The sequence below is a fragment of the Solanum pennellii genome, chromosome 10 (assembly GCF_001406875.1).
Source record: "Solanum pennellii chromosome 10, SPENNV200".
NCBI classification, from domain to species: Eukaryota; Viridiplantae; Streptophyta; class Magnoliopsida; order Solanales; family Solanaceae; genus Solanum; species Solanum pennellii.
This window is the reverse complement of record NC_028646.1, coordinates 47,446,282-47,469,119: the sequence shown is the minus strand read 5'-3', so window position 1 is coordinate 47,469,119 and position 22,838 is coordinate 47,446,282. Positions and strand designations below refer to the sequence as shown.

The following is a 22,838-nucleotide window of genomic DNA, read 5'->3' as shown; positions in this document are numbered from 1 at the left end:
CCGACACATGTGTACACGGAGCAGAACAGGGTAGCGGATGGTCTAGATTAGAAAAGGACGAGGAATCACAATGCTTATATTCTTCTGGAAGTTCCCCGAGTGTGTGCTAGAGAGGCACTACAAGTAGACATCGTTGATGTACTTTTTTTGTTTAGAGCATTCAATTTGTAATACTGACATCAATGGCCATACCACAGCCCATCATTTGGCAATGGAAAATGTCCATCAAGTATTGTATCAACTCATTATTAATTTCTATTATATAAAAAAAGAAAAAGAATAGCTTAACCAGAAAAAGTCTTAATTTTTTATAGTCATAATACATATATTGGACCCTAAACTTCGCTTCAAATTTTAACTTTGACTCCAACTTTCATAGTGTACAAACAAGCATTTTAACTATCCAACCTTTAAATAAATAAACATGTGAGTCCTAACTGATAAAAAGTGTGGAGTGCACTTATTCTGCGCGAGTTAGGAGTAATTTTCGAGGCCCACAACGGTAAAAAAAATATTGAAAAGAGATATTTACCCTTAGCAAATATTTAGAACGATTTCTTCTCATATTTAGTTCAAATGAATTCTTATATGACCCATACGTATAATGCTATAGGAAAATAATGATTTTACACTCATGGTGAAATAATGATTTTACACTCATGGTGAAAATAGATTCTACCTTGTATTAAAGATAAAATTTCAAAAGGGCAAAATTGAGACATACCTGAACTAAATCGGGGAAGACGAACAAATGAACATCAACTTTGACCAAAAATCTTGAACGATTTTTCTCTTTGATTCCCCAGATAAACTAGGGTTCTAACCTTTTGAGATGAATGATTTTGATTCACAATCGGGTGAAATGAAAATGTTTTACCCTTTACCCTTGTATATTAATTGAAATTGATTTTAATTTTTTTCTAAGTTGTACAATCGACGTGTAAAATATTTAATTAATAGGCATTCATTGAGTGGCTCACTAATACACGTGGGAGCATTTGCATTTTACACGTTTTGGCTGCAAAAATCGTGTGTTTATTTATTTAAAAGTTGAATAGTTAAAGTGTTTGTTTGTGCACAATGAAAGTTGAAGGTCAAAGTTAAAATTTGAAGCAAGTTTAGAGTCCAATATATGTATTATTGTTGTAAATAGTGGTGGATGTCATGTATGGGCCCTTGTTACTGTAGGAATATCACCTCTCCAAGTTATATTTTGCCTATGTAATGGCTTTTCACAAAGCAATGAAGTGATACAAAAAATTAGTTGATCTCCTATTTCTCTGTCTTCCTCTTACCTACTGTTTTCATTTGATTTTACTTTTATGTTGATCTTATAACACGTTATTAGCATGACTCTAATTTTCTGTACACGAGTTAAGGTACGATAAATTTCTACTTATCTTACCTCTAATATCTTATTTGCAATACGTACTACAAACTTTCAATTTGGATACTTATATATTAAAAGAAATTGCATTGTAAGTTACTTAATTAACAGTTTGAAAGAAATATCATAGTTAACATATATAGTTAACATGTATATTGTTAAATATTCTTCATGTTATAATTTATTACAGGAAGGTCATGTTCGACATATATTTCAATTCATAGTAGAGATAGGCATTTGAAATTAGTAAAGTATTAAAAAAAAAGGGGGGGTTAGGTAATTGTGAGGGAGTTTTGAAATTTTTTCTTTGTAAAATAAATTATGTGTGTAAATTAAAAAATTGAAACAAAAATTTTATAAATGGAAGCATATTCGATGACCCTGAAAATAAAATTATATTCTATGAATCTTTTGTGTTTTTTTTCTTTGTGGTGCGTTAAATATCTATACACCATTATTGTATGTGTGGTATCTACTTTTTTGCACCACATCTCCATATGAAATTATAATCTCGATAATAATTATTATAAATGTAACTCACGCGAATTTTAGTAAAACTCATGAGAATGATTATATTTCATGTTTTTTTAAATTAATTAATTCATTAATACGTATGTATAATCACGAGGTGATATTTAAGAACTCGAGTGTGAATTCTAATATACTTTGATCTATTATGCCACTGTCTTTCACTTTCGTTTTTGTTGCTATTGGTAACAAAATGAAAATTGAAAAATTAAGTTTTCATGTAAAGTTATTAAATGTATTACATAAAAAGTTAATGGATATATGAATTAAATATGATTGTATATTTTTCATAATTCATTGATAAATTAAATCTCTATACTATCTTTTTGGAGTTTAATTATTCACTAAATTGATTTACATAGTTATTTTCTTAATTTATGCTAAACGATTATATTCTCCTTTTCTTATTCATGATATTTGATATTAAATCTGAAAATTATGTTGATTTGACCTATTATATTGTTGATTGAGGGTAAAACATTGATTAAAGTCCTGATGCACTATGATGATAAGATTGGGTTCAAGTTAATTCGTATTTGACCTAACATATCTTTGTATGGATAAGACATTGGGTTGAAATCTCAATGCAATATGTTGATGACATAATGATGACTGAGCAAACTAATATGTGCTCTTGATGAAAATTATAAATGAATGTGGTAGCGGTATATGATAAGTCTAAAAGATGACTATTGAGATTGTATAATGAATGTGGGTGTGACAAAAGACAAAATAATGATAGTCATCATTGTGAAAAAAAAATGAAGATCACTGTAATTTTTTCAAATAGTCCTTCAAAATATGAAGGTAACACTTCTCATCAAATTGATATGAGAGGTCATTAGAAACATGTTTGTTATGAAATAATTTGATAAGTCTATAGATCCTCCATCAAAGAATAGGATGAAAAGTGGTGATACACTTGACTTCCAAAGTGATCGAGATATGCCATATGAATATGATAAATTTCAAAGTATGACAATGAACTTCTAATGAAAAGAATAATTACGAAGCATGCATATTTATTATGGTCACTTTCTTGAAGAGAATATGACTTGTGAGAAGTATTATGAGAAGTGAACTACTCTTGAAAATGAATATATCAAGAGATGATGAAAATTATAACTAAGAATTTACTCATGTATGATTTAATAAATATCACAACTCAATGAGATCCGAGAGAAATAAAAAAATATTTTTTTATCACAAAAAGAATTATCACTGATTATGTATAGTTATATGTCAAAGTATTTTGTCAGATATTAAATAAAAAGAAAAGAGATACTAATGAAAAAAGTATATCAAAAAAACGAGGTTGTTTGTAATGATTAGACCAATAACAATTATGACAAAAATGGTATCTCTGTCTTCCTCTTAATTATTTTCATTTGATTTTTGTTGTGTGTTGATTTTATAACAGTTATGCCTTTTTTATAACATGAATAGTTTATGATATTTTGTTTTAGCATAATATGTAAATATGTAATTTTAGATAATAATTATGATATTTAATTTTAATTGTGTATAAATAAGCACTTATATTTATATAAAATTAAATAAATAAATATATTTATTCTATATGACATTCTACATAAAATTTTTATATCTTATATGATGTGTTACATGTATTGTATCACATAAAATATATATGAAATTTTATACAAATTTAACACCCTACTTATGCACCGTTGAAATCGGACATACCAATTATGTCTTTTTAAAATCAAGATTTTGAGGTCTTTTGGCCCCCAAATTAAACAAGACTTTGGAAAGGTTTCTCGGGTTTCTCTTCCCAATTCATCTCTAGTTTCCATGGCTGCTCGCAGTATCTTCCTCAAACTCACGAGGTATTGACTAACCACCTTATCGCTTTTTTTGTCTCCATTTCTGTACACTACTGTTGTGCTATTCTTGTCATAGTAACTCTATTTTTGTTTCCGGAAATTCAGAAATGCCCGTGGCAGAGAAAAGAGTCTATTTAGATCCTTTACTACAACAACTGAAGTTGTCTATGAAGACTCCCCAAATTCTTCTGAGGAAGAAAGGGGCGAAATCCCAGATGATTTGAAAAGCAGAATATTCAGCCTAAGACTACCCAAAAGAAGCGCCACCAACGTGCTTCAGAGATGGGTCGGTGAAGGCCGACTAATATCTATCTCCGACCTCCGTCACATCTCCAAAGAGCTTCGAAAGTCGCGCAGATTCAAGCACGCCCTTGAGGTTCTTTATTCCTCCATCTATTCTTTTTGCCCAATCTGCTGTGGAGTAAATAAGATTTTTTTATCGAATGGATTTCATAAAACACCCATTAAAATGGTACTATGATCAATTGATCAACTACTTCTCTGTCCCAAATTTTGTTGGTGTTGGCTATATGAATCCTCAATGTTCATTCACAATTTTCAAGCTGATGTAGACCTAACACAGAATTGAATCATAGTCACTGAAATGGAAGAGGGCACCGAGAGTGCTACACAATAGGAAGATACCTAACAAAGTGAAAAGTAAGTTTGTTATTGTAGTTAGCTGATAATGTTTAGTTTATAATGCCTAAACTTATTCGGAGGATGAATGTAGAAAGGTGTGGATATTGAAATCATTTGTGGTCATACAAAATTAGAAAAAATTAGAAACAAACACATAGGATGGAAGCCACATGTAGCACTTACAGAGGGAAAATTGAATGAATGTCGTCAGTGATAATTTTGTTATTTCTGTGTAGACCTCAATATGCACTGACTTGTTAGTGTGTTGTTTTCATGATCTAAGGTGATTGTGGGGAGCAAATTAGACCTATGATAATGTGAAACGAAACACCTGAAGGTGCCTTGTGGCGATGAAATTGGAATAAAGGCCAATGGAGACCAGCACTCATATCCATGTAAAGATGATAAAGTTTGTTCATTACTTAACAATCAAAAAATGAAGTTTGGTGGTTACCTTCCATCTGCTTAACAGGCTAAGCCTTAGTGAGGAATTACCCAATAGGTGTGGAAGGATATGCACATCAGTTGAATTGTCATGCAAGCTAACCAATGGCACAGTTGTCACAAAACATTATAAAAAAATGCAAGGGGAGTTGCTCAAAAGATGTACGTTCTCTTGAAAGCAACAGACTTAATTAGGAACAAGAAACAAAGGAAGCAGCGGATCTTTGCAAGCTGTATGAATTAATTGAGATTAAAGCTTAGTTTTATTGTAACACTTGCATAGTTACAGCATTTTCCAAGATAATTATTTTATAGTCGGATGAAATGGATCTCTATCTGGATGTATAAAGAGGATCACATTAGTTGATTGATCGATTGCACGCATCAATGCTATGAAATAGCTACTTTGGACGAGAACTGGTACTGCCTTGCTAGTTTTAGTCGAAAGTCAGATTCATCTATAAGCCTGTGGACAGCAAAGATTACAATTCAATATAAGCCTGTGGATAAAAATGATCGATCAGTGAGTTATACTTCTTTATGAGTTCATGTCCAATTTTAATAACAGATATTAACAGAGTCAAAACTGGTTAACTAAGAACTGTCAAAGCTAGCTCAGAACTTTGTTCTGTTTATTTGTCTATTTTGATATGTGCATACCATATTCTTAGCTTCTTCTTTCTTAGTCTTTAGTGTCTTTGCTTATGTTCTAATATTAGGGATTCTATGCTAGTTCAGAGGCTTTTGCCCTTTCCTTCATGAACTCCTACAAGTACCTCTGTTGTGTGAAGATTTAGTTATACAGACAATAATGTTTTATCATACAATTTTGTTAACTTGAAATTTACAGGTAACTTCTTTCTTTTTGGCCACAAGATAGAGAAGATTAGGTTTTATTTTGTTATTATTTTTGGAAGAAAGGACCATTATTTTTTTAAATTCCCACTTTAGCCATTTAGTTTTGATGAAACTTCTTGGTGGGAGAATGTTGTTATGCTTTGCAACTACTCACTGTATACCTACTGGCAGTAATCACATTGTGGCTGCACAAACTACCCAGACTTGGGTTCTGCCTAATGTTCCATGTGCTCTTTGACGCATATGTAAGCTAAACCAGTTCCAACAAATATATAATTCTGAAGGGGTCATTTGGTCCTCCAGTAGTGTTAGGTAGGGCTGCACTACGAGTGAATCAGGAATAGTTTTTAGTGTTACTGGGTTTGAGAGGACTGTTACATGAGGAGTATATGAAGTAATCTTGTCCATGAGATTCATTGTCTTGGTTTTTTGTATTGGGCTTATGAGATGAATTATAAGACTGTACATCTGCTTAAAGTCTTGTATGCTTCTTTTAGCTCCTTTATAAACCTAAAACACAGAATTTAAAAAAGTGGTAGAATAACAATTGACAATAAACACCCTTCTCCCAGCTGCACCTCCTTCACTAGGTCGGACGGAATCGTTATCTGAAACCATCTTGATATTCTCTCTGGCAGAACCAACCAAACTCAAGAATATGGGAGATAAACTTTCTTCCTCTATCCAAACCACATTCCTTAACTATAATCCTTATTATTTCTTTCCAACTGATCAACTCACCACCCTGAGTTTCATTACAAGTTTTATTCTTTGAAGTCGGGAATATTGGGTAATGGATAGTAGAGCATCCAACAGCTTGTGGATAGCAACAAGGGGTTAGATGGTGGGGAAGAGATGGTTAGTAGTGTTATTTTGAAGAGCAAGAGGAGAAATGATCAAAGAGGTAAATCACCATGTTACTACTGCATGACATGACTTTTATTTCATTCATAGGGGACTATAGCCCCCTCAACGATCCAATCCCATGTTTTAGACCTCTGTGCCCTTTACTTTTATTTTCATCAAGTCTTTTTATCCATGCAGTATCCAGACACTAAGTGAGAATTGTTAATTTGATATAAATGTTGTTTCACTGTAAAAAAAACAAACAAATAATTCAAGGCTTAATGTAAATGTAATTTTGTAATAGTTGCATAAGTACTGATTTGCATCCTATAGCATTGCAGATCTCAGAATGGCTGGTTTACCACAATCAGGATGAAGCATTGGACTCAGATTATGCTATCCGCATTGACTTGATGACCAAAATTTTTGGAATTGATTCTGCTGAACGGTATTTTGAAGGACTGCCTACCACTGTAAAAACCACTGAAACATGTACTGCTCTCCTCCATTCCTATGCTAGTTTGAGACTAACTGAGAAGGCTGAAGACCTCTATGAGAGAATGAAAGAAGCAAATCTTTCTCTAAATACTGTCACGTATAATGAAATGATGACTTTGTACATGTCTGTTGGACAGCTCGAGAAAGTACCTCTTATTGTTGAGGAGATGAAACTTCAAAAGGTTGCACCAGACCTATTTACTTACAATCTGTGGGTAAGTTCATGTGCTGCAGCTCTAAACATTGACGAGGTTAGACGGATTCTTGATGAAATAAGTCGGGGCTCTGACTCAGGTGAACAGTGGATAAGATACATGAACCTTGTTAACATATACATCACCTCAGGTAACCTTGTAAACTCAGGGTTGAACTCTGTAGTTGAATCTGAGAAGGGTATCACACAAAGAGAATGGATATCATATGACTTCCTTATTATTCTCTATGGTGCATTGGGAAATAAAGAAAAGCTTGATCAAATTTGGAAATCCTTGCGGATGACTAATCAAAAAATGACGAGCAGAAATTATGTCTGCATACTTTCATCATATCTCATGCTTGGGCATATGAAGGAAGCTGGAGAAATTATCGATCAGTGGAAGCTTTCTGCAGCGACAGCTTTTGATCGTTCCAGCTGCAATAGACTTCTAAAAGCATATAAAGAAGTTGGGTTGGAAGAGAGTGCAGTAGCTTTCCGAATGCTTCTAATTCAGAAAGGTTGTGATGAAATAGAGGAATCATAGTAGCAGGACCATGCGATCGAACGCCTGCCAGCATTTCATGTGGCAGTATAGAGAAAGAAATAAACAATGCCAATGAAGTAGTAATTCATGTGTACTGAATTTTGCTACTGTAAAATTGGCAGGTCATAGTGAGTCCTTTTCTGTTTGTTTGCTGCGACTCTATTAGAAAAGTTGTGCAGCTATTCAGGACTTCATATTCTATTTAGCAAGCCTTATGACTAATTATTTGGAATAACTGATTGACATCTTTCCTTTCCCAATTATTCGACGACAAGGGTCTCTTTGGAAAGGCACTCGGTAATTTGAATTGTACCTTAGACTTTGTCCTTCATGGACTTCTCATTTTGAGCATTTACCATTTTATTATAGTATAGGGTTATCAAATTTATCTGGCAATTAATTTGCAATATTATGTAAATTAATTATTTTTTGAACTTCAAATTTATATTTTTTTAACAATGATCTATATAATTTATTTCATAAGTTTCAGCTGTCAATCATCTCTCCTCTAATGTTAGAAAATCTAATGTTCATCCTAACCTCATTTGAGGATTCATCTTTGTGCGTGATGGAGCAATCAAATCAGATATCACACATTCAAACTTTAGATGAAAATGATTTGGCTTCTAACCACAACCAATCATAATGGTGAAACATTGTTGGTTTGATGCATATATGCGTTGTTATATGTTAAATAAACTCATCTTTTATAAAATCTTTTGAGAGTTTTGTTCTCAAATTCATGGTTTAGCTATAACTTGAGTCATACAATTTCTATTAATCCAATCAGCATTATCAATATAATTTCATAATTTAGAACTATGCTCTTAATTTAGAAGTTTGAGCAAACAATCTTACAAAAATCAATTTGTAAATTGATAACAAAGCACGTGTGATCATCTCATAGATACATCTATCATATAGTTTCAAACAGTTCACATGGCACGTGAACGGAGTCATATTCTCCTTTTTATATGTTTCAAAAATCTCATGGATTACAGTTTTAACCTTAACTTGTATAATGATACAATGATTTTATCATGAGAACAAACAACACAAGAGAATTCTTGAAGAATATTCTGTTTTATCATATAAGTCACATAAATTCTCAATTACATTTGCATCGTATTTAAATCGGAAGTGTCAATTAGATCTTTATTTTTCTCAAACCTTATGTAAAGGTGAGTTGTGGCATATATCTAACCCATAGTGACTTTATCACATATTAACTCATTCTTTTTCAGAATGATCGAGCATTCACGATGCTTATCACAAGTCACATTTTCTACAATGGGACTAATCATATGTTCGTCTTCATAAATTTTCATTATAAGCACATTGTCATACCTTTGAAATTCATCATGTTTGCATGACCCACCTTAACATCACTTTGAAAGGTCAATTGTAGCATCATTTTATCTTCCTTTCTTTTAATGAAAGATTTTTATATTATTAGGTCGCACAACAACCACGGGTCCAATGACCTTTCATACCATTATGATGATAAAAATTACGTTTACTTTATGAAGGTCTATTTGGAGAACCTACAATGTTCTTCTTTTCATAATTACCACAATGATGACTACCCCGCCTGTATACATACATTCGATCGCTTGTGATCTTTCAGACTTATTATTCATCACTACCACATTCATATGATAGAATTGAACAATTTGACATATTTCAAACATATCATGTACTGCTACCACATTCTCTTTAGGGAATGAAGCAAATTCAGTGGGATAAATTTCATGACTTTTCATCAAAGCTTTAGACGTAATTAATCATCACTATAGTGCATTGAGACTCAAACTCAATGTTTTACCAATATAAAGTGTGTTAGGCCATAATTTTATGGGACTCGAACTCAATCAATATCATCATGGTGCATCAAAACTCAAATTGATGTCTTACCCTTTTGGTGCAATAGAACATGAAATCTACCGTCTCACCCTTAAACATTTTTTATTATGGTGCATTCGGACTTTAATCTGATGTCTTGCCCTTTTGGTGCGATGAACTTGAATCCACGGTCTTACCCTTAACAAACGATATAATAAATCGAAGTACAACATGACTCACCCTTTGAGTTTTCAGTATAATCAAAATAATATTCAAACTCATGCTATTAAAACTTTATACCTTCTTCCATTTAAGGAATTTGGAAGAACATGTCATATTCAACCAGTAGTAGTATATGCCTTTGATTCTTGGTCAATTTTAGTTACAGAACACTATTGTATTCTAAATCATAAAAAGATTCTAAAAAATTCATACATGATTTTATGCATATAATACCTTGATTGTGGTAGTTATCATTTTTCCTTCTTAATTCTCATAACGAGATCAACCAAAACATTAGAGAAAAAAACTAAAACTCAAATTTCAATAGAGTTTTGTGCTGATAACGTATTGTAAAATACAAAAAAATATACTACAAGAAATATAGACAAAAGATATGGGGGTGGAATGTAGAGATCATCTTATTCATTGTCTTCATATCTCATGTATGTGTATCACAGTGGTAAAAGAACAGTCATATTTACAAATTGATAAATCACTCCAAAAAGTCATCATATTAAGTGTCATAATAAGTAGATACGTTCTTATCAAAAAGGTTCATACAATCTAAATAAATAGTTCATATATTAATTTAATGGACAATCCACTCATTTAATGAACTTTTTAAAAAAGTCCTTATTTTTTCTAGAAAAATCAAACTTGATCTTATAATTTCTAGCTTATCTCAAAAAAATAAAGTAGACATTTACTATGACGCAATGAATATATTTGTATTTGTTATAAAAATATTTATATTATAATAAATGTCTATTATGTGATTCCTTTTAGTGAGTAGTTAGGAATCCCACTTGGGAACCAAGTTAGGTTTCCCCTATAAATAAAGGGGTTTCCTTCATTGTAAATCTGATATGTGAATCTTGAATACCCTTTGAAGAAAAAATTTAAGTCTTCTCTCTTCTCCCTAATTTTTTCTTCTAATTATTTTATATAGTTTCATAAAAGGTTATCAGCACAAGTCTCTAATTTTCTTATTTGAATTTATATGAGTTTTAATAGTACTATCGTTGGTGAGATTATTGACGGATATTGTTGCTTCACTAGGTATCGAACTTCTTACTGACTTTTCTAGGTTAGCAGGAACATAATTTAATCATCAAGGTTAGAGGTCTCATTATTTTTGGTCCACGTGCAAGTTGCAAACGCGATGCACTTTGCTACTTAAATATTCTACTACTTGAGAGATTGGATAGTTTCAAAGGTATGATTTGTTTTGTTCTTAAAATATTGAGATCAATGAATTATTTTAATTTTGATAATCACTTTTACCATAGATTACTATTGTACTTTGGCATATTATGTCATTGTTTAAGGATAAGACGATAGATTTAAGTTCTATGCATCTAAAGGATAAGATGATGTATTTATGTTCAATCGCACCAATAGGATAAGATATGAGGAGTCTTTATGCATTGTGATGAAAGATGTTGGGTTCAAGTCCCTCGTTGATTTATGGCATAAGACGTTCAATTTGAATCCCAATACAATATATTGATGATATAATGATGACTAAGACAAAATAATAAGTTTTCGGATAAAAATTATTCATGAAATATATCTCGTTGAAGCAGATCCATTCCTTAAAATGAGTGTGATAGTGGTGCATATTATGTCTGAAAGAAGACAAGTTATTGTACAATGCGTATGAATATGAAATGAGGTACTATAACTATCATAAGATGATATGCTCTGATGATTGTGTTCCAATCATAAAGAATGAAAACTTTTGATTGATGTTTAATACATACAAATCCATTCTCTGAAGTGAATGAGATGTATGCTAGTGTCCACCATGCTAGGCGTGCGAAAAGTCCCCACCCTTGATAGTGGACGTGGTATCAACAAGAATGTCTTTAGGGAAACATGTTTCATAGAAAAAAATATCTACCTTATCTTGTGATTTGCATTGGAGAAGAATTAGAAAAGTGAGGCACATTCAATAGTAAATAAAAACTTTACTAATTTCAGTACTTTGGCATGATCGTCTAGGACATCATGGACCTATAATGATGAGATGAAGTATAGAAACTAAAATGAACACCCATTAAAGAACTTAATGATTCTTTTAAATGGTGAATTTTCTTGTATTGTTTTTGTTATCAAGACAAGTTAATTGTGAGACTATCATCAATGAAAGTTGAGATTGAATTTCCTACGTTCTTGGAACGTATACATAGAAATATTTGTAGACCTATTCACTCATCCAATGGGTTGTCTAGATACTTCATGGTCCTAATAGATGATCCTTCTATATGGTCTCAAATGTATACCTATTGTCATCTCGTAACTTGGGTTTGCTAAATTATTGGCATAAATAATATCGCCTTGATAATAATGTAGAGTTATCATCCGAAGCATATGATTAGTGTCTAATCGATTGGGATTGAATAACTCAATACTAAAGTGAATGTGATAGTATAAAACAAAACTTTTCAATACGAAGATATATTTATCGTGGTGGGATCACAATTCACCTTCCAAAGAGGTAGAGTAATTGAGAAGAAATGAATATATTAAAATTTCTTTGGGAGTAGTAAATTTAAAATTTACTCATATAATAGTAAATTAGAAATTTAGTAAAGCAAAAGGCATATGACATTGTGAACTTGTTGGGTTATGGGCCTTTTTTCCCTTCCTATGTGGATAAATAAAAGCCCAATTTGGACCAACCCATTTTTGCCCATAGGCCCATTATTATGAGGCAAATATAAGCCTATTTAGGTCTTATTTTCATATACACAGAGAGTTTTTTCAGCAGCCAAAAAGAGAGAAAGAGAGCAGTTTCGCAGTCAAAATTCAGCCCTAACAACCAACTTCAAATTGTGATTCCCGCTTCGTTTCTTGTCCGATTGAGCTGATTTTTGGACAGCATATTGTATTCATCTCAATATTTGATTAGGAACTGACAGAGTTGGATTTGGTGGCCTGCAGCTTCAGTTCTGCTGTCGTGAACAGTAGCTGCGAAATTGGTGATTTTGCTCCTTTAATTCTCTAGATTTGGTGCAATCTTATTTTGTTGTTGCTCGTTGTTTGGCACTTGTTTTGTGGCCAATTTTGGAGAACAATATTGTAACTCTTGGTGATTATAGTGGAGCTTTTGGTCCCGTGGTTTTTTACTCTTCACATCGAAGGGTTTTCCACGTAAATCTTGGTGTCTTGTGTGATTGGTTTATTATTGTCTTGTTATATTTGTTTGGTTGAATTACTTGCTGCCTTACTATCATATTGCTTGTGGTTGTTTGTCTTCTCTTGGTTCAAATCGAAAAGGGAAAGTATAGACTTGGGTATTCTTCCGCTGTTATCCTGTCAGGCATTCTTTGTTAGTGCCTTGTCTTTCCCTAAAAAGTGGTATCAGAGCATTGGTTATTGTTGATTGTCGTTTTGAATGATGGAGGCAAATATGAGCAAAATGGTGTGTTTAAATGGTAGTAACTATCATATTTGGAAAGGCAAGATGAAAGATCTTCTATTTGTCAAGAAGATGCATTTACCTGTGTTTGCTTCTAATAAGCCTCAGTCTTTGAATGATGAAGAATGGGAATTTGAGCATCTGCAGGTTTGTGGCTATATTAGACAATGGGTTGAAGATAATGTTAGAAATCATATTGTGAATGAGACACATGCCAAAAGTTTGTGGGACAAGCTCGAGACACTTTATGCTTCGAAGACTGGCAACAACAAGTTGTTCCTATTGAAACAATTAATGAATATCAGGTATAAAGAGGGCACTCCTATTTCTGATCATATTAATGATTTTCAGGGTGTTCTTGACCAGCTGTCCGGAATGGGTGTAAAGTTTGATGATGAGATACAGGGACTTTGGCTTCTTAATACTCTGCCAGACTCTTGGGAAACTCTTTGAGTTTCTTTGACTAATTCTGCTCCCAGTGGTGTTGTAACCATGGAATATACTAAGAGTGGTGTCTTGAATGAAGAAATGAGAAGAAGATCTCAAGCCTCATCTTCTTCAGCTTCACACTCCGATGTTTTGGTTACTGAAGATAGGGGGAGAAACAAGTCCAGAGGTCAGAATGATAGAGGTAAAAGTAGAAGCAAGTCAAAGTCTAAATACAAGAATATTACATGTGACTATTGCCACAAGAATGGGCATATCATGAAATATTGTTACAAGCACAAGAGAGATATGAGACAACAAAAGAGAGAAGGCGATAATGAAAATCGTGTTGCTGTTGTTGCTAATGATGATCTTCTTGTTTCTTGTGATGCAAATGCCATTAATCTTGTTCGTGATGAGTCTAGCTGGTTTGTGGATTCTGGTGCTACTTCTCATGTCACGCCAAAGAAGGAATTATTTTCTTCTTATACTCCAGGTAATTTTGGAACGTTGAAAATGGGCAATAATCATGAAGTTGAAGTTATTGGTATTGGGACAGTTTGTTTGGAAAGTAACAATGGTTCCAAACTAGTTCTCAATAATGTCAAGCATGCTCCAGATGTTCGCTTGAATTTGATTTCTGTGGGATATCTTGATGATGAGGGTTATGTTAATACACTTGGTGTTGGCCAGTGGAAGCTTACTAGAGGTTTGATGGTTGTGGCCCGTGGTGACAAGTTGTCTAACTTGTATGTATTTCAGGGCTCCATGTCCAGAGACTCAGTAAATTTGGTGGAGAATGATACTTCATCAAAATTATGGCATAGAACGATGAGTCATATGAGCGAGAAGGGGATTGATAGTTTGGCTAAGAAAAATTTGCTTTCTGGAGTGAAACAAGCAAAGTTGAAGAAATGTGTTCATTGCTTAGCCGGTAAACAGAAAAGAGTTTCTTTTCAGAGTCATCCGCCTTCAAGAAAGCTTGATTTGCTGGAGTTGGTACATTCTGATTTGTGTGGTCCTTTTAAGGTAAAATCTCATGGTGGTGCATTTTACTTTGTGACTTTTATTGATGATCATTCTCGCAAACTCTGGGTATTTCCTTTGAAGTCCAAGGATCAAGTACTTGATGTGTTCAAGAGTTTTCAGGCCTTGGTTGAAAGACAAACAGGGAAGACATTGAAATGCATCCGCTCAGATAATGGTGGTGAGTATATTGGTCCTTTTGATAGATATTGCAGAGAGCAGGGTATTAGGCATCAGAAAACTCCTCCAAAGACTCCTTAGTTAAATGGTTTAGCAGAGAGGATGAACAGAACTCTAGTTGAGAGGGTTAGATGTATGCTTTCAGATGATAAGTTGTAGATTCCTTTTGGGCAGAAACACTTAATACTGCTGCTTATGTTATCAATTTATCTCTCGTTGTTGCTTTAGATTGTGATGTCCCTGACAGAGTTTGGACTGGTAAGAATGTTTCTTATGATCATCTTAGAGTCTTTAAGTGTAAAGCCTTTGTACATGTTCCTAAGGATGAAAAGTCAAAGTTGGATGTTAAAACTAGGCAGTGTATCTTCAGTGGTTATGGTCAAGATGAATTTAGCTATCGTTTCTATGATCCTGTTGAGAAGAAACTTGTTAGAAGCCGTGATGTTGTGTTCTTTGAAGACCAAACAATTGAAGATTTTGACAAAGCTGACAAGGCTGATTTTCAGAGTAGTGAGAGCTTAGTTGATGTTGATCCAGTTCCTTTGACTATTGCACCGGAAGAAAATCTTCATAATGATGAAAATCAAGTTGATAATGAAGATGGTGATCATGTTCAGAATGACCGGCATGATGTTGTTGATGCTCCAGTGCAAGATGATGTGGTTGTCCAACAACCAATTATAGATGCTCCAGAGAGTTCTCTCAGACGATCTAGTAGAGAGAGAATTCCTTCATCTCGTTATTCTCCCAATGAGTATGTACTCTTGACTGACGGGGGAGAACCTGAGAGTCTTGATGAGGCCATGGAAAGTGAAGAAAAAGAAAGGTGGTTTGATGCTATGGAAGATGAGATTAAATCCTTGCATGATAATCATACCTTTGATTTGGTTAAGTTACCTAAAGACAGAAAAGCTTTGAAAAACAGGTGGGTTTTTCGGGTGAAACATGAAGATGGTAATCCAGTTCCACGGTACAAAGCTAGATTAGTTGTCAAGGGATTTAATCAGAAAAGGGGAGTTGATTTTGATGAGATATTCTCTCCAGTTGTGAAGATGTCATCCATTCGTGTGGTTCTAGGCTTGGCTGCAAGTCTAGATTTAGAGGTTGAGCAAATGGATGTTAAAACTGCTTTCCTCCATGGTGACTTAGATGAAGAAATTTATATGGAGCAACCGGAAGGTTTTGAAGTCAAGGGTAAAGAGAATTATGTTTGCAAATTGAAGAAGAGCTTGTATGGTTTGAAACAAGCTCCCAGGCAGTGGTACAGGAAGTTTGGTTCTTTTATGAGTCAGCAGGGCTTCAAGAAGACTTCTTCAGACCATTGTGTTTTTGTGCAAAAGTTCTCTGATGGTGACTTTATTATTGTGTTGCTTTATGTTGATGACATGCTTGTTGTTGGTCATAATACTTGCAGGATTCAGAAGTTGAAGCAAGAGTTGAGTAAGTCTTTTGCTATGAAAGACTTAGGACCAGCAAGGCAGATTCTTGGCATGCAGATTGTCCGTGATAGAAAGGCCAAGAAATTGGTATTATCACAAGAGAAGTACATTCAGAAAGTACTTCGCAGATTCAGCATGGACAAAGCTAAGGTTGTCAGTACACCTTTAGCTATGCACTTCAAATTGAGCACGAAACAGTGTCCTTCTAATGATGATGAGAAGGAAGATATGAAGAAAGATCCGTATGCTTCAGCTGTTGGTAGTTTGATGTATGCAATGGTTTGTACAAGACCGGATATTGCTCATGCTGTTGGAGTTGTTAGCCGTTTTCTTTCTAATCTGGGAAGAGAACATTGGAATGCTGTGAAGTGGGTTATGAGATATCTCTGTGGCACTTCTAGTCTGAGTTTGTATTTTGGTACAGGGAAGCCTATTCTTTGTGGTTATACTGATTCAGACATGGCTGGTGATGTTGATACTCGCAAGCCTACTTCAGGGTACTTGGTTACTTTTGCAGGGGGAGCTGTGTCTTGGCAATCTAGGTTGCAAAAATGTGTTGCTCAATCTACTACAGAAGCTGAGCTTATTGCTGTCGTTGAAGCTTGGAAAGAATTGCTTTGGATGAAGAGATTCTTGGGGGAACTTGGTTGTGCTCAAAAGAGGTATGTGCTTTATTGTGACAGTCAAAGTGCTATACATCTTGGCAAGAATTCTACGTTCCATGGTCGGTCTAAACACATTGATGTGAGATACCATTGGATTCGAGATGTGTTGGATTCTAAGTTGCTTGAGCTTGAAAAGATTCATACAAATGACAATGGTTCCGATATGATGACTAAAGCTTTGCCAAGAGGGAAGTTTGAAGATTGTTGCATGGTCGCCGGGATGGCGGTCTCCTCCACATAGTCGTGAGGGGGAGAATTGTTGGGTTATGGGCCTTTTTCCCTTCCTATGTGGATAAATAAAAGCCCAATTTGGACCAACCCATTTTTGCCCATAGGCCCATTCTTATGAGGCAAATATAAGCCTATTTAGGTCTTATTTTCATATACACAGAGAGTTTTTTCAGCAGCCAAAAAGAGAGAAAGAGAGCAGTTTTCGCAGTCAAAATTCAGCCCTAACAGCCAACTTCAAATTGCGATTCCCGCTTCGTTTCTTGTCCGATTGAGCTGATTTTTGGACAGCATATTATCTTCATCTCAATATTTGATTAGGAATTGACAGAGTTGGATTTGGTGGCCTGCAGCTTCAGTTCTGCTGCCGTGAACAGTAGCTGCGAAATTGGTGATTTTGCTCCTTTAATTCTCTAGATTTGGTGCAATCTTATTTTGTTGTTGCTCGTTGTTTGGCACTTGTTTTGTGGCCAATTTTGGAGAACAATATTGTAACTATTGGTGATTATAGTGGAGCTTTTCGTCCCGTGGTTTTTTACTCTTCACATCGAAGGGTTTTCCACGTAAATCTTGGTGTCTTGTGTGATTGGTTTATTATTGCCTTGTTATATTTGTTTGGTTGAATTACTTGCTGCCTTACTATCATATTGCTTGTGGTTGTTTGTCTTCTCTTGGTTCAAATCGAGAAGGGAAAGTATAGACTTGGGCACTCTTCCGCTGTTATCCTGTCAGGCATTCTTTGTTAGTGCCTTGTCTTTCCCAACAGAACTTGGAGTTTACAAGTACTAATAATTTTATTAGTTGACATGAATAATTTGATCGTCCCAAAAATGTGCTTACTGAGTAATAGACATACATTGAAGAACTAGAAGAATAATTCTTCAAGAATTCTTTGTGTTGTTTGTTCTAATGATAAGTTGATTGGATCAATTATGTTTGTACTAAATTCCTGAATTCTGAAAAGTAAAAAAGGTGAATATGTGTCCATTCACATATAATGTGATATGATAAAGAGATGTAATTACATGTGTGTTTATTGTCAATTTGCAAAATTGTTGTACAAGATACTTGAGTTAAGAGCATAACTTTCAGAATATGTAATCAATGATAATATTGATAAATATTCAAGATGATGTGACATTAAATATTTCAGATAGTGAAATCATTGTTTATGAAAAATAGAGTTTCATGTATTGATCTAAAATACGATATTGCATACAACACTAATTGTACGCATCAGATCAATAAATTATGATCTATACCGCACCTTAGTTTTTCTTGGGTCAATTTTTCTCTTAATAGATTTATGGTCAGGGACCAAACATATTTCAGCTGACAATTTTAATGTGCAGTCTATGATTATTGAATATACTATGGTGCACAAAGATGAATTAACCAAAATAGATTGAGATATATGTTAGTTTCTCTAACATAAGGGTGGGGTGGGGTTGGGGGCTAGAAGCAACACAATAAGTTATGTCATATTGTGAATCGATGCAAAATGATATGTCATTGACGATGTCTTTGATACAATAGCACTCAATATTATAAAGGATTATCATAACTACAAAAAAATCTCAATCACCAACAAAAAAATTTGTTGGTAAATTGATCAAATCGGTTGGCAAATTGAGTTACAAAATGTCAACTTATATTAATCCGTTGCTAAAAAGCTCATCGCTAAATATTACCAACCAATTTTAATTTGTTGATAAACTTACCAATCAAAAATCAGTTGGTAAATATCCAAAGATGTTGTTACAAAATTTTGAAACATGACCCTAAAATTTTCGTTGGTAAATTTACCAACTAAATTTTGTTAGTGTATCGTTATTTCATTTACTAACGAATTGAAAAGGAGTTGGTAATTTTTTTTCATTTTTCAATTCATACATTGGTAATTGGTTGGTAATTTTAGTAATAAAAAATTGTGTTGGTAATTTACCAATAAATTTTAAATACTTTTTTAATTTATTTTTTTTGGTTTTCCATCCAGTGTTCGGTACCCACATTGGAGCCCTACTAAATATGAATTCACGCCGGAAAGTCGCATATTGGGTGGTAAAACACTCCCTAACAAATATAATTATGTACCCAACGAAAATCGAACCTGAGACCTCTTGGTTAAGGATGCAGCCTGTAGGAGTACTTACCACTACACTACAATCCTTGTTGGTAATAAATTTTAAATATGTTAGTATAATGATTTATTTTTCTAATAAAGTTACTAATTGATTGTTAATTTATTGGTAATATATCATTCAAGTTCAATGTTAGGTTAGTAATTGATTGACAATATGTTCAAAATATTATTAACTGAATGATTATTCAATAGTAAAATATTTATTAATTTATTGCATTTAAAAATCTAAAAACATGAATATAAATTCAAAAATATTAATAAATTTTATAAAATCATATTTGAATGAAACAATAAAAAATCTATGATAACAAGTTAAATTCATTATATCATAAAATTTAACTTGAGCACGTTTATCAAAAATACTGCCCGAATCTAAATTTTGGCAAAAACTTAAAAGTTAAAACGCCTAACAACACAATCTGAAAATGAAAGCCTCAAAACCTTAAACAACCATCTTATTAGATATAAAAATGATCTTTTGAAGCTAATCGTGCTGACAGAATTTTCATCAGAGCACTTTTACAAAAAATACTAAGCAAAATCAAATTTTTGACAAAAGTTAAAAGTTGAATCGCCTAACGGTACAAACTGAATATGAAAAACTCAAAATCCAAACCAGCCATCCTATAAAGCGAAAAATGACCTTCAGGAGCTAACCGCGCTGGCGAAATTCAAATTTGAGCATGTTTCCCCAAAAAATTTATCAAATTCAAATTTTAGCCAAAAGTTAAAAGTTAAACTCTTAACGACACAAATTGAAAATAAAAGTCTCTAAACCCGAAAAATCATCCTATGAGATCAAACTTGAACTTATATGGCTAACTGCGGTGACAAAATTTCAATTCGAGCACGATTACCTAAAATATTGACTAAGTGAAATTTTGGCCAAAACTTAAAAGCTAAAATGCCTAAGGACATAAACTAAAAACGAAAGTCTCAATACCCGAACCCTTTTTCTTATTACATCAAAAATGATTTTTTCAATTTAAGTGTACTGAAAAAATTCTTATTTGAGCACGTTATCAAATATATTGATCAAAATTAAATTTTTGCCAAAATTTATATGTTAAAACACCTAACGGCACACAGTAACCACCAACCATCCGACTAAAAAATGACCTTTGGAGTTAATTACGCTGACGAAATTCTCATATGAGCACGTTCACAAAAATATCGACTAAAGTCAAATATTGGCCTAAACATAAAACTTAAAACACATAACGGCACAAACAAAAAACGAAGGCCTCCAAACATGAATCAACCTTCCCATTAGATGAAAATGACATTTTAAAGCTAATGACACTGACGGTGTTCTAATCTGAGCACATTTATCAAAAATATTAAACAAAGTCAAGTTTTGGTTAAAAGTCAAAAGTTAAAACGTCTAATGACACAAACTAAATATGAAAGTTTCAACAATAGACACTGATTCACCAAAAAAATTAACTTCAATTGGTAAATTTATTAACTATTAAAATATAAGTTAGTAATTAATAATTTACCGATAAATATTATCAGAGTTGGTAATAGACACTTTTCAACTAAACATTCATATGTAATATTACCAACTAATAATTAATATGTTAGTAAATTTTACCAATGGATTAGCGATCGGTTGGTATATTACCAACTATTTTAATGATGTTAGTAATTTACTAACTACAATCTTTATTCGTCGGCAAAATTTTTAACTAATTTGACATTGGTTGGCAAGTTTACCAACAAATTACAATTCGTTACTAATTTACCAACACATTTATATTTGATTGGTAAATTAGCAACACAATCTTGTCATTGGTAAATGTTTGGTTAGTAATTCATTGGTAATATATCAATAAATTATATAAATAATTTTTTTATCATATTTATCAATCGATATATACTTCGTTGGTAATATTACCAACAAAAGTTGTGCGTTAGTAATATTTTTGTTGGTAATCCATTGATAAAATGTTGCTAAATTTGGCGCCTTTTTTCCCGCAGTATTTACCAACTAAAATACTTGGTAAGATTTATGTTGGTAATCTGTTAGAATTTCGTTGTTAAGTTTTAAAATATTATTCTATTAGAAATATGTTGGTAATTTGTTAGTAGAATACTAACCAACTTATGTTGTTAGTGAAATCTGTTGGCTGTTTTGAGATTTTTTTGTAGTGAATGATACGAATTCTATGACTATTAAAGCATGCTGACGATTATCAAGTAAAAATGGAATGATGCATCTTGGTAAGCGTAAAACTTATTTGACTTGCAATCTAGAAACTAGAAGATATCTTATATTTAATATGAATGTTTTCACTAGAGAAAATTGGTATGAAATTTCTGATGACTTCAAATGCAGGAAGTATATTAAAGTTTTTGAAAAACTTATTTATAATTCTTATATGGATTAAGTTAATTAAGATTTTTTGTATTGTTACGAAAGTTAATAACTTGAATTGAACTCTTAAAGAGTTTCAAAAGACAATATATTATTTGCTTAAAGAAATTGAAGTGATGAACTCTTCGAATTCTTTGGTTTAGGAAGATTCATAGAACCAGATAGAAGGAACCACACTTCGTCAAAATTGTTCTACACACATGAACTCCTAATAATGGTGATATCGACATTCAATATGTCAAATCAAGAAATACTATAATTAATTTATTTATCAAGTCCCTACCAACAATAACTTCGAGAAGATTCTGCACAAGCTTAGAATGAGAAGATTTAAGTTTTTGATTGATGTTCACATCAGGGAGAGTTAATACGCAATGTATTCTTTTTTTCTCACAAGGTTTTGTCCCATCAAATTTTTCTTGTAATATTTTTAATGAGTAAGCCATAATGCGTATTATTAGATATGTACACTCTTTTCCTTCACTGGATCTTTTCACACTGAGTTTTATCTAGTAAGATTTTAAGGAGTCACAAAATCTACCTACATTTAAAGAGAGTATTATAAACATATTTATATTATAGTGAATGTCTAGAAGTTCGAGTAGTTAGGACTCCTATTTGAAAACCAAGTTAGGAGGTTACCTTCGTCTTAAATCATATTTGTGAATTCTGAATATCCTTTCAAGAGAAATTATAAATCTCGTCTCTTTTGCCTATTTTCTTCTTTCTCGTTATTTATATAGTTTCATAACCATATTTTTAACAAATAAAGAAGTTAGGGATATCAATTGTAATGACCTGTTTAGTCGTTTTGAGCTGCAGATTTTATTTCTGGAAAAACTGGCTGAGACGACGGAACCCACGACGGACCGTCATGGGCACGACGGACCGTCGAGGGAGTCTCGTTCCAAAACACTTAGACTTCTGAAATTTGGGTACTGAAATCGACTCTCTGAACTTGGCGACGGACCTGCAGGACGAACCGTCGTGGGCACGACGGACCGTCGCAGGTGTCTCGTTCCAGAACACTTAGACTTCTGAAATTTGGGTACTGAAATCGACTCTCTGAACTTCGT

The 22,838-nt window shown here is 33.2% G+C and overlaps 1 protein-coding gene across 1 annotated transcript; it reads left to right on the top strand.

Annotated features, from left to right (window-relative positions):
- Positions 1 to 3,619: 3,619 nt before the first annotated feature.
- On the top strand, positions 3,620 to 8,116 carry LOC107032150 (pentatricopeptide repeat-containing protein At5g09450, mitochondrial). Its single transcript, XM_015233725.2, has 3 exons — positions 3,620 to 3,762; positions 3,865 to 4,135; positions 6,891 to 8,116. Exons 1-3 carry the CDS (start codon positions 3,728 to 3,730, stop codon positions 7,785 to 7,787), a joined length of 1,203 nt encoding a protein of 400 aa, XP_015089211.1. The 5' UTR covers positions 3,620 to 3,727; the 3' UTR covers positions 7,788 to 8,116.
- The last annotated feature ends 14,722 nt before the right edge of the window (positions 8,117 to 22,838 follow it).